Genomic DNA, 15,882 nt, shown 5'->3' with positions numbered 1-15,882 from the left:
TCAATTTGTGCTCAATAGTATTCATTACAAACCCTATCCCTCAGACAGAATCTGTGATATCTGAGACAAAATGCTGTGTTATTCTTTCTTTTCAATTGTGTTTATTAGCATTTTCAAATAAGCAGCATGAGCAGAAAGAACAACAAAAATTTGACATATTAAAACCTGTCAGTTAACAGAATAGACAGGCCTGGATTTGTGGAAAGGCCACCAAGGCCCGGGTCTAGGGCGGCAGGACTTTGGGGGGCGTCATGCTACCCAACCACACCCACATTGGTTCAGAAACACAGGGGATGAGCAGGGGATACAAGTTCTTTAAAGCTCCTGTGCGCCAATCCCCATTGCTCTGGCCCCAATGATGAAAATTTGAGTGAATAAAAGGGAGGGGACAGGGATGCCGAATGACAGCGGGCCTAGGGGCACCCACTATGTAATTCCGGACCTGAGAATAGAGGAAAATAGATTAACATGTCAGACTAGTGAAAATAATCATCAAACGATTGTAATGGGAGCCACTATATTTCTCAGCATTGCTGCCTTTTGCAAAATATAGATCCCAAGAAATGTCTCTACTTTGCTTTTCCCATTTACATGAGCCAGATGTTTGCGTGATAAAAGAATAGTTATGTGTACGTCTAATTACCCAAAATATCCCACAGAAGAGGGTATCACTCTTTATACTTCATCTGTCTCTCCTGTTTCACAAACTCCAGACTCACACAGGTACTTGCCCATATATATATCTTACTACTGCATCTTTACTGCTATCCAACCCCTCAATGATCAGTGCTGAGCTAATGCTGATGAGCCACAGTAACATTGATATTCCCCCTGGCTCCCACCCCCAAGCTCTTGTATTCCCACTGGCTCCTGCGTTCATGTTTATATTCTGGTTCCCACCCCCTAGCGCTTATATTCCCACTGTCTTACACCCCCAAACTCTCATATTACCACTGGCTCCAACACCCTAGAGTAACTCTAGGGTGTTGGAGCCAGTGGTAATATGAGAGTTAGGGGGTGTAAGACAGTGGGAATATAAGCGCTAGGGGCAGAAGCCAGTGGGAATATAAACTCTAGTAGAGTTTATATTCCCACTGGCTTCTGCCCCTAGAGCTTATATACCCACTGTCTTGTATTCAGGTCTGGGCCAAGGTATTTTGACACCCTAGACAAGGGCTTCAATCAGTGCCCCCCACCCAGTCCTGCATTACCATTTCCCACATTACCATTCATATTGCCCCATGTACCTGTACCAACGGCAGTCAATTCCTCAGATTGCCCCCAACCTGTACCAGTGCCAGCATAAGCCAAAACATTCATCATATTGTTAGCCCCAATCTGTACCTGTGTACAGCAGCAGCCAAATATCCACCATATTGCCCCAAACATCTGTATACCTGTGCCAGCAGACACCATATTCCCAATATACCTGAGCCAGCAGCAGCCAATCCCTCATATTGCCCCCAATCTGTACCTGAGCCAGCAGCAGCCAAAAAATCCACAATATTGCCCCCAAATATGTATCTGTGCCTGCAGCAGCCAAAAATCTATCCTATTGCCCCTAATCACCAGTTTACCTGTGCCAGCTGCTGCCAAGAGGGAGGTGGGGAGTGCTTCTGCCTGCAGAACGAATCATGGGCAAGAGATGGTTGGAATGGGCAGTATATAAAATTGAAAAACTATTAAAGGCCAAGCAAACCAGGGTTTAAATAAAAAAAAAAGAAAAAAATTACCCTTAAAAGTGTGCCCACCCATGATTGCACCCTAGGCGGGCGCCTACTCTGCCTACCCCTAGTTCCGGCCCTGCTAGTATTTATATCAAAATACTGGGTCCTCCCCTTAGCACTTATATTTACTCATTAAGTCCTGCGCCATATCGCTTCATTCATATTAATGTATTGGGTCCCACCCCCTACTGCTTATATTTACACTGGCTCCTGCCCCCTAGCAATAACATTTAATTAAGTGGTCCTGCCCCCTAGTGCTTATAAATATTTATTAGGCCCCTTTCCCTAGTGCTAATATTCCTATTGGCTCCCACTCCCTAACATTTATATTCATATTCTGGGTCCCTTCCCCGTGTGCTTATATTTACACTGCCCCCCAACAGTTCTTATATTTCTGTTTGGTAGCTAAATTTGTTGGCTGTAACCAAAAGCAGTGCAGCCCACAGTCATGTGATTCAGAGGTCCATATCTTGTATCAGCCAGAAGTGGTAGCTAATTAGAACTGGGCTGTTCCATCATTAGGCAGAGGGCACCTCTCAGGAAAAGGAAGAGCAAAACTGTACAGGTAGTCGCCAGGTTCCTGATCTGATGCTCCTGCAGGATTATGAGGATCTTCTAGGCCTCTTTCCTTATTCTTGTGATCCATTCTGGGAACTGCTATTAGAGCTGCTGACTTGGTTCTAGTTCCTTTTTCCTTCTGCTTGGTGGTTGCTGCTCCCTTCCATCTTGCCCCAGTACTGAGCTATCAATACACATAGAACATCCACAAACAGCAGAGATCATTGCGGACACCAAAGAGACACTGTTTTTAATGCAATGCTATTGCCAGAAATACATAAGTGCATTTGATTATAGAAAAAGTATATTTTTAAAAAAATATATGCTGTGTAAGGCTACCCATTTATTATTATTGACACTTTGTATTGCTCATCTTTCTATTCAGACCCTCTTCTATTCATATCCCAGTCTCTTATTCAAATCAATGCATGGTTGCTTGGGTCGCTTGGACCCTAGCAACCAAACGGCTTAAAAAATACTGGTCTTCCTGTGTTTATATTTGTGTCCTTTTTATAACATTGGCCACATGCATACGTTTTTACTGGCTGGCGGGTAAAACCCCTATATCCATGGCTGTGGCAGGGACAGAGACTCTCAAATGGGGCCACATACACAGAATGAGATGCTTAATTGCATAGTAAAATATTTGGGATATGCTGTGTCGTTTGCTTAGGAGAAATTAACCAATGGCCTTTTTGAATGTATGTGACTGCTTACAAGTGCACAAGCAACCAATGAATTACAAGGGGAGGGCCGTATCACTGTCCAATAGGAAACAAGTAAGGGCAAAGCCTGGGAGTGATGATGTAATCATATAGGAAGTGCAAGTTTAAATTAGGCCACTCCCATCCTTCATAAAAAAACTGACCAATGAGACAGGAGATGGTAACATAACAGTGAAGGTAAACAACCTATTTAATATAATGGCAATGAGTGACAGCGACTACAGGCAGCTCCAGCAGATCTCCTGTTCCCACATGGAGGGGCCTGGTATCCAAGGGCCACTGGAGGTCAAGCTCAACCCAGCGTTCTTCCCCCAGTATCAGTCTGAGAATTTAACCAACCAGTACAGATATAAAGATGGCAGCCAATGTGGCCATCACGAGACCTGCCAGGAACTGAGTGTGGCCCAGTCAGACTCCCAGGAGCCTGAAATGATGGTACTAACCAACTGCAATAATGGGAATTCAGCTGAGAAAACTCCATGTAACACCAACAGGAGCTCTTCAAGAGCCAAAGCCATAGCAGGGCCTCGGGCAGCCAATAAAGAGAATGAAATCTTGATGCCGATGTCTGCGGGCAGGTCTAAGTCAGCAGTCTGTGTCCGACTAGAAGAGAGGTTCAGCAGTTTAACCAATGAAATGCCCTGGGGCCAAGGGCCACACAAACCTGACAGTCCCATGAGAAAGTATGTTCTTCTCTTACCTCTGGGGTCTGGGAATGGTTTCTATAACATAACGTGTGACTGTGAATGGCTAGTTTGATTAGCACTAGGGATGCACCGAATCCACTATTTTGGATTCGGCCAACCCCCCGAATCCTTTGCGAAAGATTCGTCCAAACCGAATCCGAATCCTAATTTGCATATGCAAATTAGGGGTGGGAAGGGGAAAACCTTTTTAACTTCCTTGTTTAGTGACAAAACGTCACACAATTCTCCTCCACGTCCCTAATTTGCATATGCAAATTAGGATTCGGATTCGGTTCGGCCGGGCAGAAGGATTCAGTCGAATCCGAATCCTACTGAAAAAGGCCGAATCCTGCCCGAATCCCGAACAGAATCCTGGATTCGGTGCATCCCTAATTAGCACTAATCATAGAGCTTTCAGACAGGCATACCGCTCAACTGTCCCGTTTTTAGAGGGACAGTCCCTCATTTGTACTGGAAAGTCCCGTTTTTCTCTGCGCTGAACTTAATTGGCTTTTGGCAGAGAGCCCAGAACAGCCACAGCAGGAAAGAAAATACTTTTGTAACAATTTTGAGATAAGCAAATAAGTAATTGTAACAATATAATAAGACAACAGGTCCCTTGGGAGAAGTTAGACTCACAGCTTAAAGGGCAATTCACCTTCATTAGCAAAAATGTAACAACTGAAAAAAAAACACAGAAATATGCTCAAACTTTCATAACCTGCAAAATGAACACGGTAATTAGGGTGTGGCCACCAAAACGGGCGTGGTCAAAAATTGCCACGCTGCAACTTTTTTGTCCTTCTTCTTATTTCCAACATTTTGGGAGGTATAGACAGGCAAGTGTGTGGCTACAGGAAGTGGCAAGTGCAAGATGATCTCCTGTAGCAATTTTAGTATACTGTATGTCTTGCCCATAGTTACTGTAGCTAATGCTATAAAATAGTAACTAGTGGGCAGCTCCTGTGTCTAGCCTTAGGCCACTGTTATATAAATATTGGGCAATGTCAGCAACCCCTAAAACCAGGGCCAAATCCCTTCATTGGCCTGTGCTAAAGCTTTCATTCCCTGCATATATAGTGGTTGCTTCATGAAGCTTTGACTATGGGACTGTAGGGTATCTGTGGCTTTTAGAGCAGGGCAGTTAAAGAAATACTGTCATGGGAAAAATAGTTTTTTTCAAAACACATCATTTAATAGTGCTGCTCCAGCAGAATTCTGCACTGAAATCCGTTCCTTAAAAGAGCAAACAGATGTTTTTTCGGATTCGGCCGAACCCCCGAATCCTTCGCAAAAGATTCGGCCGAATACCAATCCGAATTCTAATTAGCATATGCAAATTATGGATGGGGAGGGGAAAACTTTTTTTACTTCCTTGTTTTGTGACAAAAAGTCACACAATTTCCCTCCCTGCCCCTAATTTGCATATGCAAATTCGGGTTCGGCCCGGCAGAACGATTCGGCCGAATCCGAATCCTGCTGAAAAAGGCAGAATCCTAGCCGAATCCCGAACCGAATCCTGGATTCGTGCATCCCTGATGTTTAGTTTTGAAATCTGACATGGGACTAGACATATTGTCAATTTCCCAGCTGCCCCCAGTCATGTGACTTGTGCTCTGATAAACTTCAGTCTTTACTGCTGTAGTGCAAGTTGGAGTGGTATCCCCCCCCTCCCTCCCCCCCTCCAGCAGCACATCAGCAGAACAATGGGAAGGTAACCAAATAGCAGTTCCCTAACACAAGATAACAGCTGCCTGGTAGAACAGTACTCAATAGTAAAATCCAGGTCCCACTGAGACACATTCAGTTACATTAAGTAGGAGAAACAACAGCCTGCCAGAAAGCAATACTAATTACTAATACTTTAGAAATACTAAAGTGCTGGCTCTTTCTGAAAGCACATGACCAGGCAAAATGACCTGAGATGCACCAACACACCAATATTACAACTAAAAAAAATACATTGCTGCTTCAGGAATTACATTTTATATTGTAAAGTGAATTATTTGTAGTGTAAATAGTCTAATGTAGAAATAATAAAAATCATGACAGAATCCCTATAAGGTCTCTCCATAGGTCTGACGGACTTTGCCTTTAATTTACAGCTTGGTGACCCTAATCCGTCACGTGCAACAGCCACCAGGTGCCCAGGAGCAGGTACTGAAACCAACTGCCACCTCAGGCTGCCACCCAGAGTTTCCTGCGAGTGTCTGCTTGTCTGTAGGGGGTATCTGCACCCTGGAACAGGTAGAGTATTCTCCACATGTGCAGTCTGTGCTCTGTCCCCACATAATCCATTATAGCTTTCCCTTTATTTTTCAGGCAAAGACTTCTGGGAATTCCTGTCCACTACTGGAGGCTGCCAGACACCAGGAAATCTCCCTGCCCCGGGCATTTTCTTTCTGTTACCAGCAGGAGGCAGAATCAGCTGAACAGACACAAGGGGGTGGCAGTAGGAATTTTCCTGAGCAAGACTGCCCGAAATTGGGCGGTAGGTTATCTGAGAATTAGCAGGTTCCATTTTATGGGTCAACACTTTTTATGTTTTTGGGCCCCTTAGCTCAAATGGACCTTTCTACAGAGCAAACACAAATACAAAACAAGAGCAAAAGTATCTAGGTAAAATAGAATTCACCGCAAAATAGAATTCACCCCAAAATAGAATTCATCCTAAACCTTCCCGTCTACTTCTTTGTCCCTCTCCTTCTCAGCTGGGCCAGCCCCCTGCCAGCTCTAGGGTTGCCACCTGGCCGGTATTTTACCAACCTGGCCGGTAAAAATGACGTTTGATGCCAATGTTATTTATAGGGAAAAACAGCAAGAATATAGGAAGGCCGGTATTTTTTTTCCAGAAAAGGTGGCAACCCTAGCCCCTGCCCATCATTCCTGCCATCCCTGATTTACTACTAGCCAACCAGTTTGACTGGGCAGCATTTGAGCCCAAATCGATTGCAATCAAGGGCAGTGGCGTAACTAGATGTTGCTGGGCCCCACAGCAAATTAATTCTAGGGCCCCCAACATATCCAGTGTTTGTCCTGTTTTAACAATATATGTTGAAATTGCTCATCAATGAGAGCCTCATGGGGCCCCCTGTACCTCCTGGGCCCCCCTGCAGCCGCAGGGTCTGCTTCCTCTGTAGTTACGCCCCTGATCAAGGGTCAATACTGTCTCCTAATCAGCTAGGTGCTCCATGGGTATATAACCTGAATGTTCTTACTCAGCAGTCAGATTTGATAGAAGTGCAGTTATAGGGATAACAGTCTGAAGGTTAAAGGAGAACCAAACCCTTTATATTAAAATCCCCTACCCTACATAGACCCCCCCCTCCCTGTGTTACCCTCTGTAAATGCCCCTAACTCTTTACTTATTCTTTAATATGCCACTTAATTTGATATAAACTATCTGTTGCTCAAGTATTCATTTTGGGGGTACAGTTTTCCTTTAATGGAGAACCACACCCTTTATATTAAAATCTCCTACCCCCCTACCCTACATTAAGGTTGCCACCTTTTCTAAAAAAAAATTACCGGACGGTGGGGGGAGCTAACAAAAAGGGGCGGACCATGAGGGGCGGAGTAATGCACAGTGTTGTAAAAGGGGGCGGAGCAACATGCGCGATGGACAGAACCCTGAAAAAAAAAAGGTCCGTACTGAGCGAAAAGGAGTATTTCACCGGTGTCATCTTCTTCTCTTCGGTAATCTTCGGGAAGTAAGCGCTGTATCGGTGCATGCACAGTTGGAGCAGTCTGCAGGCTCTTTAACAACTGCGCATGCGCCGAAAGTCACGGAAATTCAGAAATGCCGGAAGAAGATTACCAAAAAAAAGAAGATGGCACCTGTGAACTCCAATGCGTTTAGTCTGCGACGAGGGGTAAGTAAAGATTTAGGGGCATTTACCGAGGGTAACAGCTAGGCTGGGGGGGAGCAGGGAGGGGGTCTATGTAGGGTAGGGGGGTAGGGAATTTTAATATAAAGGGTTTGGTTCTCCTTTAACCTTCAGACTGTTATCCCTATGCAAATCTGGGTAAGCGCATTCAGGTTATGTACCCATGGAGCACCTAGCTGATTAGAACACAGTATTGACCCTTGATTGCAATTGATTTGGGCTCAAATGCTGCCCATGCTTGAGTCCCCATTTTATAATATTCTCTGTGCTGCCTCAGAGATCACCTGACCAGAAATATGGCAACTCTAACGGGCATATTTATCAAGGGTCGAATTTCGAATTGAAAAAACTTTGAAATTCAAAAAGACCAACCGAAATTAAGTCAAAGTTTTTTTTTGGTCGAATAGGTACGTTTTTGATCAAACAGGTCCGTATTTGGCCGAATTCAAATTGTACGAATCGAAGGAAGAGCGCACTCGATCTAATTCGATTCAACGTTTTTCCCCAAAAAAACTTAGATTTTTCAAAGTCCACCAATTGACTCCAAATAGGTTCTAGGAGGTCCCCCATAGGCTAAAACAGCAATTTGGCAGGTTTTAGATGGCGAATGGTTGAAGTCTAATTTTTAAAGAGACAGTACATGATAAATTTAAATATTCGAATTTTCCCCCTTCTTTTTCATATTCGAATCGAATTTGGACTATTTCCTAGTCGAAGTACACAAAAATAGCTCGAAATTCAATTTTTTTCTTCACCTCAACCTTTGATAAATCTGTTAATTGGCTCATGTGACCTAGTTTGTTAGGTATGTTTGTGTGCACCGTGAATGATACAATCCCTGGGGGCGGCCCTTATTTTCTAAAATGGCTGTTTTCTATTTAGGATTACCCAATGGTACATACTACTAAAAAAATATATTGTTATGAAAATGGTTTTTCAGGGTTTTACATATGAGCTGTTTTATGCAATGTATTTTTATAAAGACCTACATTGTTTGGGGGGTATAGCACAGTAGTTTTTCTAACAAACTTTTTCTCCTTTTTTTCAAAGATGCGTCTTGCAGGCGCCGCACAGGCAAGAGAAGTCACGCTCACCAGTGGGAGCACAAGGCAGAACGAAAAGCTCTGAGAGAACTGCAGAATGCACAGGATCCATGTGACCCAGAGGAAACTGAAACAACTTCTTGGTCAGCCACACAAGCCAGGGCTAGTGAGCAGGAACTGGGCTACCAGCAGGGGGGGCTCTCCCAGCGCAGAGAAAAGCACAACCGCATGGAGAGAGACAGAAGGTGAGAGGACTGTGCTTACAGCTCCATTCCATAAGCTTCTACTGTTGTCAGTGGGTTCTACTCCCCTTCCTGTTTTGTTCAGAAATGGGCATTTGGGACTCTGGGTTTTTTGATTATGATATGACACAAAATGGAATGCACTGCCCTCTGGTGCCCAGAAAAAATAACTACAGCGTGGCTGCTTCAGTGACCCAGGTAATCAGTATGGCAGCTCCTATGTAATTAAAGGCGTTGTTCACCTTTAAATGAACTTTTAGTATGATGTAGAGAGAGATATTCTGAGTCAATTTGCAATAGGTTTTCATTTTTTATGATTTGTGGTTTTTGAGTTATTTAGCTTTTTATTCAGCAGCTCTCCAGTTTGCAATGCCAGCAATCTGGTCGCTAGGTTCCAAATCACCCTAGCAACCATGCATTGATTTGAATGAGAATATGGAATATTCATTAATAAAAATTAGCAGTAAGTTTGTAGCCTTACAGAGCATGTGTATTTAGATGGGGTCAGTGATCACCCGTTTGAAAGCTGGAAAGAGTCAGAAGAAAAAAGGCAAGTAATTCAAAAACTATAAAAAAAATAAACAATGAAGACCAATTGAAAAGTTGCTTAGAATTGGTCAAACTTAAAGGTGAACCAGCCCTTTAAATCCGAATGTGTAGAATGAGCTGAATGAAGTGAATGTGAGATGTAGTTGTGCAAAGGAATACGTCTCTATACTTCCAGTTAAGGCAGAATGACTGGATATTAGGGGTACAGAGGGGATTGTGTATGTGGCCCAGTGATGTGTGTGCGCCACTTTACTAACCTTGTTACACACTCGCTGCTTTGTGAGCACAATCTTCCCTTACTCTGTTGTTCATCCAGAATCTCTGTCTGTTCCGACTGCAGGCGCAGAATTAGGGTTTGCTGCGATGAGCTCAACCTCCTGGTTCCTTTCTGCAATGGAGACACTGACAAAGCCACGACGCTCCAATGGACCACAGCGTTCCTGAGATATCTCCAGGAAAAGCATGGCGATGCCCTCAAAGCAGTAAGTCATACAGAGAAGGGGGTGGGATGTTTGCTGCATCCCCTTATATAGAATTAAAGGTACCAACATGCAGGGCAGCCATCAGGGGGGAGAGTTGTTGGGGGCCCGAGGGTAAGGGGGGCCCGGCCACGCCGCACTTACTTGATTAGCCGGGTCCCCCTGCTTTCTGAGAGCTGCTGACTTCGGGAAGTCAGGGCAGGAGGCATCTTCTGTCCATTACTTTCCCTTATTGGTCACTGAGTTGAGCTGCTCAGGGATTGGATAGCTGAGGTTTGAACTTCTCCTCCAGCTCATCCAATCACCATGCAGCTTTACCAGGACTTGAAATTCTGTGACCAATAAGAGAAGAAAATGCTGTCACTGGAAGAAGATGCAGCCACCTGTGCTCCCCTCCTCCCTTCTGTAGTTGGCAGCTCACTGATAGCAGGTGGGCCACACTAATGAACTAAGTGCAACATGGCAGGGCCCCCCTAAATGTAACCCTTTGTGGTCCCTGTTGTGTGGTGGGGCCCTGGGCACCTATTTTTTTTTTAAACTTCTGGGGGGGGGCAAGTTTTTTTACATTGACGTTTAAGGGGGGCCCTGGCCCCCAATTTTCTTATAACGTGGGGGGGGCCTGGACACCAATTTTTTTCCCCATGTGGGGAAACGTTCGGATTCGGTTTGGTATTCGGCCGAATCTTTCACCAAGGATTCGGGGATTTGGCCGAATCTCAAATAGTGGATTCTGTGCATTCCTAACAAAAACCCAAAACATAATGTACAACATTTCTAGCTACTTCTTTACTTAAGCTTTAGTTCTCCTTTAAAGGAGAAGGAAAGGCTTGCAGCACTTGGGGGTGCCAAATGTTAGGCAACCCTAAGTGATTGTATTGACTTACCTGAAACACCAGGCTGGTGCTCCTATCAGCAGAAAACTGCACCGGCCCGGGGTTATACAAGTAAGCACCACGGATCGATCCTCTTCCGTCTTCTTCTGTCTTCCAATTTCCCGGGGCAGACGCATGCGCAGTTGAATGAAATAGCCTACTTTTTAGTTAAAGTTCGGCTCTTCATTCTACTGTGCATACGCAGCCGCGCAAAGAAAGTGGAAGACGGAAAAGGATCGCTCCGTGGTGCTCACTGGTATAACCCCGGGCCGGTATAGTTTTCTGCTGATAGGAGCACCGGCCCGGGGTTTCAGGTAAGTCAATACAATCACTTGGGGGTGCCTAACATTTGGCACCCCAAGTGCTGCAAGCCTTTCCTTCTCCTTTAAGGGGCACACTGGCACTCTGTACAGGTCTCTAGGGGCATGTTCAGCCGTTCCGCGCTTGCTCTGGTAAATGAGCCCCAAAGTCTGTTCATAAATAACAGCAAATGGTTTGTGACTTATTACAGGAGTTTGAAAGTGAATTTAGCAGCAGGACAGGAGGGCGAGTTGCAGTGCCGGACACATTGCAGAAAAATATAAGGCACAGCTCCCTGTTGGCAATCAAATGACCTCATGTCTCACCGAAGTTTCCATTCGCTGGAGGTGGAGATACAGCAGGAAGGCACGCGTGTGTTAGTTATGGCACCGGCGCAGAACTGACATGGGAACGAACTTTGCAAAATATTAAAAAGAGTTTATAAATGGATGAGCCCCTCTATTTACCGGGGACCACTATAGTTCTGTACAGCAGTTTTATATGATAAGGAGCACAGGGAGTCCCAGTATCAGTGGGAGGTGCTCAGCGAAGTCATTGGTTTGTATCTGGCAGAGAACAGAGTTAAAGGAACCGTAACACCAAAAAATTAAGTGTTTTAAAGTAATTAAGAAATCATGTAGTGCCCTGCACTGGTAAAACTGATGTGTTTGCTTCAGAAACACTACTATAGTTCATATAAACAAGCTGCTGTGTAGCCATGGTGGAAATTGATAAAAGTCAATATGGCACAGGTTAAATAGTGGATAACAGATAACACCATTATGTTCTACAGAGCTTATCTACTGTGTAACCTGAGTCTTATCTCCTTTGAATGGCTGCCCCTATTGCTACACAGCAGCTTATTTATATAAACTATAGTAGTGTTTCTGAAGCAAACACAGCAGTTGTACCAGTGCAGGGCAACTCTGCATTATATTTTATTACTTTAAAACAGTTACATTTTTTGAGCTTACTGTTCCTTTAAAGGTGTAGCGGGCAGAGTTAAGGGCAGGGTTTTTTTTCATTCACTTGGTTGTTCTATGCTTGACCTTAGCACTACATTAAAGAGGCCTATGATCAGTTGTGTAGTTTTTCAGAAGGCTGCAGAATGGTGCCAGTCTAGGTGCCGATCTAAGCACAGGCTGCTATGTGTGAGTATCATTTGTTTGGGGTTAAGGGAATGAGTGTGCAGTGGGAAGTCCCATGAGTGACTCTGAGCCATGTTATTTGCCTCAAGTGCTTGGCTGTAATTTGTCAGAGACCCAGGGAAGCTGATAGAGAACTAATGCCACTGGACTCTGCTGCATGATACATAGAAAGTGCCCAATAAGTATATATAAGAAATATAAAATGCTTAGCAAGGCCCTGCAGGAAGCGGGTGTAAAGGCCGGACACATGCAGGGGCCCCTGTGGCTCCATATATATGATTGTGTATATCAGTTCTCAGTTGTTAATAAATTTCAAATATCTGTTTTCTTTTGTGTGGACTGGAAGTGGCTTTATTCATTCATTCCAACAGGTGGCGCAACAGGCTTTATTGTACATACAAGTCACCAAAATAAATACTAAATGTAACTCCTGGATATTCACAAGAGGTGCAGCTGTTTATTTGTCCCCCCGAGGGGCTTGATGGCGTGTGCTGAGACAGGACAGGATGTTATTACACGCGCTACATGTTCCACGACATGATCACGGCTGCAAATCCCTCAGGGTGATAAAGATTCACGCTGCTTTTTATTTCCTTTTCTGTAACTGGAGGGGAGTACGGGGCACAGGTATAGTCCAGGGGCAGTTCTCTATACACTTACCTCTAGTGAGGGGCTCAGTATTCGTGTTGCCTTTGTGAGCAGAGTTTGGGGCAAGTCCAGCAGGGAAACACAAGCATCAGTACAGGGGTGAGTCTATAGGGAACGGGGGGGGGGTCTTTTCATAGAGGTAACACACAGGGGAGGTTGGGGTTAAACATACATTTACAAAGTAAAAAAAACTCAATTCTAGGATATTTCAGATCAGATGTTTCCATTGTTGTTGCAGCTGGTGGGAAGCTGAAAGTCTCCCATTGTAATGTCTTTGGTAAACCAATCATCTGTTTCCGGATAATTGTGAGGGTCTGGTCAGATGCGGGCACCCAGGCGCTGCAGTTAATATTCAGCTCCTATTGGTCCGGTTTTGGAACTGCTTAGGAATTCTTGGCGCTAGATTTCCCAGCGGCCGCAGCACCTTGGCAAGCTGATGTGTCGCATATTCCAGGGGTACCTTGTGCCCCTATTGATCCCGGTCTTCCAGATTCTCCTGGGAATCCTGCCTCACCGTGTGCCCCGTCTCGTCCATATCTGCTTGTGCCAGGTACTCCCTGTGGCCCTGAGAAGGCAAAGCAAAAATGGTTTCAGCCAATCACAAGCATTTCTCTAAAGGTCTGAGATATTTCATTGCTGCACACTGCTATAATGATAATAGGTGGGTATATAAATGCCCCCCTATAGTGGGACTCCCATGGCCCCTTTGTATTCAGAGAATCAGCTTTTTCCCTAAATCTTTTTTTTTTTTTTTTTAAAGCTTTTCTTTATTAACATTTTTAATCTTAACAAGAGAGTTAGCAGAAAGGAGGAAAAGGAAGAAAAAAAAAAACCTTATGGGTTAGGGAAAATAGGTTGTGATGGGCATTCCCGTCTCACGAGTATTAGCTATTGCTCTTGCCTGCTCAGACTATAGAGTTACCATCAAGTAAATCAGTCAGTATTAAAGTGCTGCATCGTCTGTCTGTTGATCCGCCAGCCAACAGTTCCAAAACTTTTTAAACTTGCCAGGGCATTCTGATGCCACATATGTCAGTTTCTGCCATGGAAGCATGTCATCAAATAGCTTAATCCAAAAGTTCAAAGAGGCTCCAGGGCTTTCCAGTTCAGCAGAATTGCTTTTTTTGGCATAATGCAATAATTGTAGTAGACACAGCCTATCTCCAGAGGGTAGGGTCAGGTCTCCCGTGTGCCCCAACAGGCAGAATTCCGGTGTCCGTATGTTTGGAAGTCTCAACGAAGTGTTCATAAAATGGAGTATTGTAGTCCAGAATTGCTGGATTTTGGGACAGTCCCAAAACACATGTAGATACGTGCCCTGTTCAAAGTTCTTTTCCCTAAATCTTGACCTGTCTGCTCTCATACCCATGTGACTAGTCCTATAACTTACCTTGTGCTCCTTGGTCTCCGAATGGTCCATCGATTCCTCGTCCACCCAATCCTTTGTCGCCTTTCTCACCTTGGTCCCCTAGATTAGAACGAAATAACCATGAGACATTCATTGTTGCTTTATTATTCCGGGGGCCCATCTTTCCATCATAATCTCCTCTCTACACCAATCAGAAATTAACATTCAGCTTTTCCCTCACCTCTTTGACCAGGGTCCCCAAGCTCTCCAGTTGGACCCCTATATCCAGGAGGGCCACGAGAACCAGGATGTCCTATCCGACCTGCGGCTCCTTGGGGTCCTGGTGGTCCAGCAGGACCTGGACGTCCAACCAACCCTGGAGCCAAGGGCCTTCTGAGGTTAGCAGCTAGCTGTGCAATTTGGTCTGGAAGAGAAACACAAGGGATTGTCCTACAACTTCTCAGTGAGATGCACACAAGGCTGGTCTGCTGCTTCAGTATCCGTAATCCCACTGAAATAAGCCTGCCTGAGCTTTGCTGCTGGTCCCAGAAATAGAAACCTTCAGACAGGTAACATGAGAGACCAGTTGCTCCACCTCTTGGAGAACAGGAACCATTGCAGCTTCAGAACACAATGGCAGTTGAATTTCCAAACCATTAAACCTATACTGTTGGTATATATAAATATATGTATGTGTATTTAGTGCTACTTGCATACACTGTATAGTCAAATATGAATAAAAGAGTATTGTCAGGTGACCAGTCCTACTCACCACTTATCATGCCTCCGCAGAGCTCCCTGATGTGCTGTTCACTTGCCAGTTTGCCCTGAAATGAAGCAGGTCACGTGTTTATTGGCACTGCTATTCGAATAATTTCCGCCCGGGAACAGAAGCCTTAAGGTCATTTACGTATCAGAAACCTGTGACAATAGCGCACTGCAGTACAACAGAGCAATACTCGTGAGCAATGCACTATTATCTAGTGTTGGTGTGAGTTTTAACTGTTTCTGCCCTGTATTATAGTATTGAGATACACCCCCTGGTGTAGATACTGTAAATGCACACGCAGAGCTGCACCCTGGTGTATGTATATATATACAGTATATCAGAGAAGTGCGTGTAGTCAGTGGACTGCAGGCATTGACAGGCTGTGAAAAAGTTGGGGTTGTTGGAACTGCAAAAGAGGTAGACAGAAGTGTGCATGTCTCTGCGGTATAAACACCATGTTCTGACGTAGGTGCGTGCTGTTTATAACAATATAATACATAAGAATATCCTGTAAAGAATATCCTGGCGGTGTCCCGCCGGCCCAGTCCGACCCTTATAAACGGCTTATAAACGGCTCTTAGTGATGCCATCAGTTATAATCGGAGCTTAGTGATGTCATTTCTGTCACATGACTAACTAAAACTTGTGTATTATAAAAAGTAAAGTACCCCTTGTTAGAAAATCTGAGGATACTAGAAGTAACCCTGGAGTTCCATGACCAGTTTCAAAGCACAAAGCCAAAGGCCTCACATGAGTAGCCCCATGTGGATAAAAAGAAAGAAGAGAAAGGAAATTTCTCCTCTTTTGGCAAAAAAGCTGAACCTGGTGTTGGGTGGGGGCACTAAGAGATTGCTCTCAGGCCAGTGGTAAAGGAGCTAGAAACACATTGCCCAGAGAGCGT

General features: G+C 44.5%; 2 protein-coding genes across 2 annotated transcripts in view; one reads left to right on the top strand and one right to left on the bottom strand.

Moving 5' to 3' along the window:
* Nucleotides 1-3,118: 3,118 nt before the first annotated feature.
* Nucleotides 3,119-11,514, top strand: LOC121399147 (transcription factor-like 5 protein; the record flags this gene model as incomplete). Its single annotated transcript, XM_041579085.1, has 6 exons — nt 3,119-3,693; nt 5,802-5,943; nt 6,019-6,187; nt 8,634-8,871; nt 9,758-9,899; nt 11,280-11,514. Coding segments are annotated over 6 exons (1,368 nt in total), but the record flags the coding sequence as incomplete, so codon positions are not given.
* Nucleotides 11,515-12,544: 1,030 nt separating this feature from the next.
* col9a3.S (collagen, type IX, alpha 3 S homeolog) overlaps nt 12,545-15,882 on the bottom strand; it is a 37,222-nt gene continuing 33,884 nt past the window's right edge. Inside the window, exons 29-32 of the mRNA XM_018238257.2 lie at nt 14,985-15,039; nt 14,454-14,636; nt 14,255-14,332; nt 12,545-13,429 (exon numbers count right to left, since the gene is read on the bottom strand). Of these exons, the coding sequence (XP_018093746.1) occupies nt 13,248-13,429; nt 14,255-14,332; nt 14,454-14,636; nt 14,985-15,039 (498 nt within the window). The 3' untranslated portion in view covers nt 12,545-13,247. The remainder of the gene's footprint in view (nt 13,430-14,254; nt 14,333-14,453; nt 14,637-14,984; nt 15,040-15,882) is intronic.

This window comes from Xenopus laevis, chromosome 9_10S (genome assembly GCF_017654675.1).
Source record: "Xenopus laevis strain J_2021 chromosome 9_10S, Xenopus_laevis_v10.1, whole genome shotgun sequence".
Lineage (NCBI taxonomy): Eukaryota > Metazoa > Chordata > Amphibia > Anura > Pipidae > Xenopus > Xenopus laevis.
The sequence above is the reverse complement of the archived record's forward strand: the minus strand, read 5'-3'. Positions and strand labels throughout refer to the sequence as shown.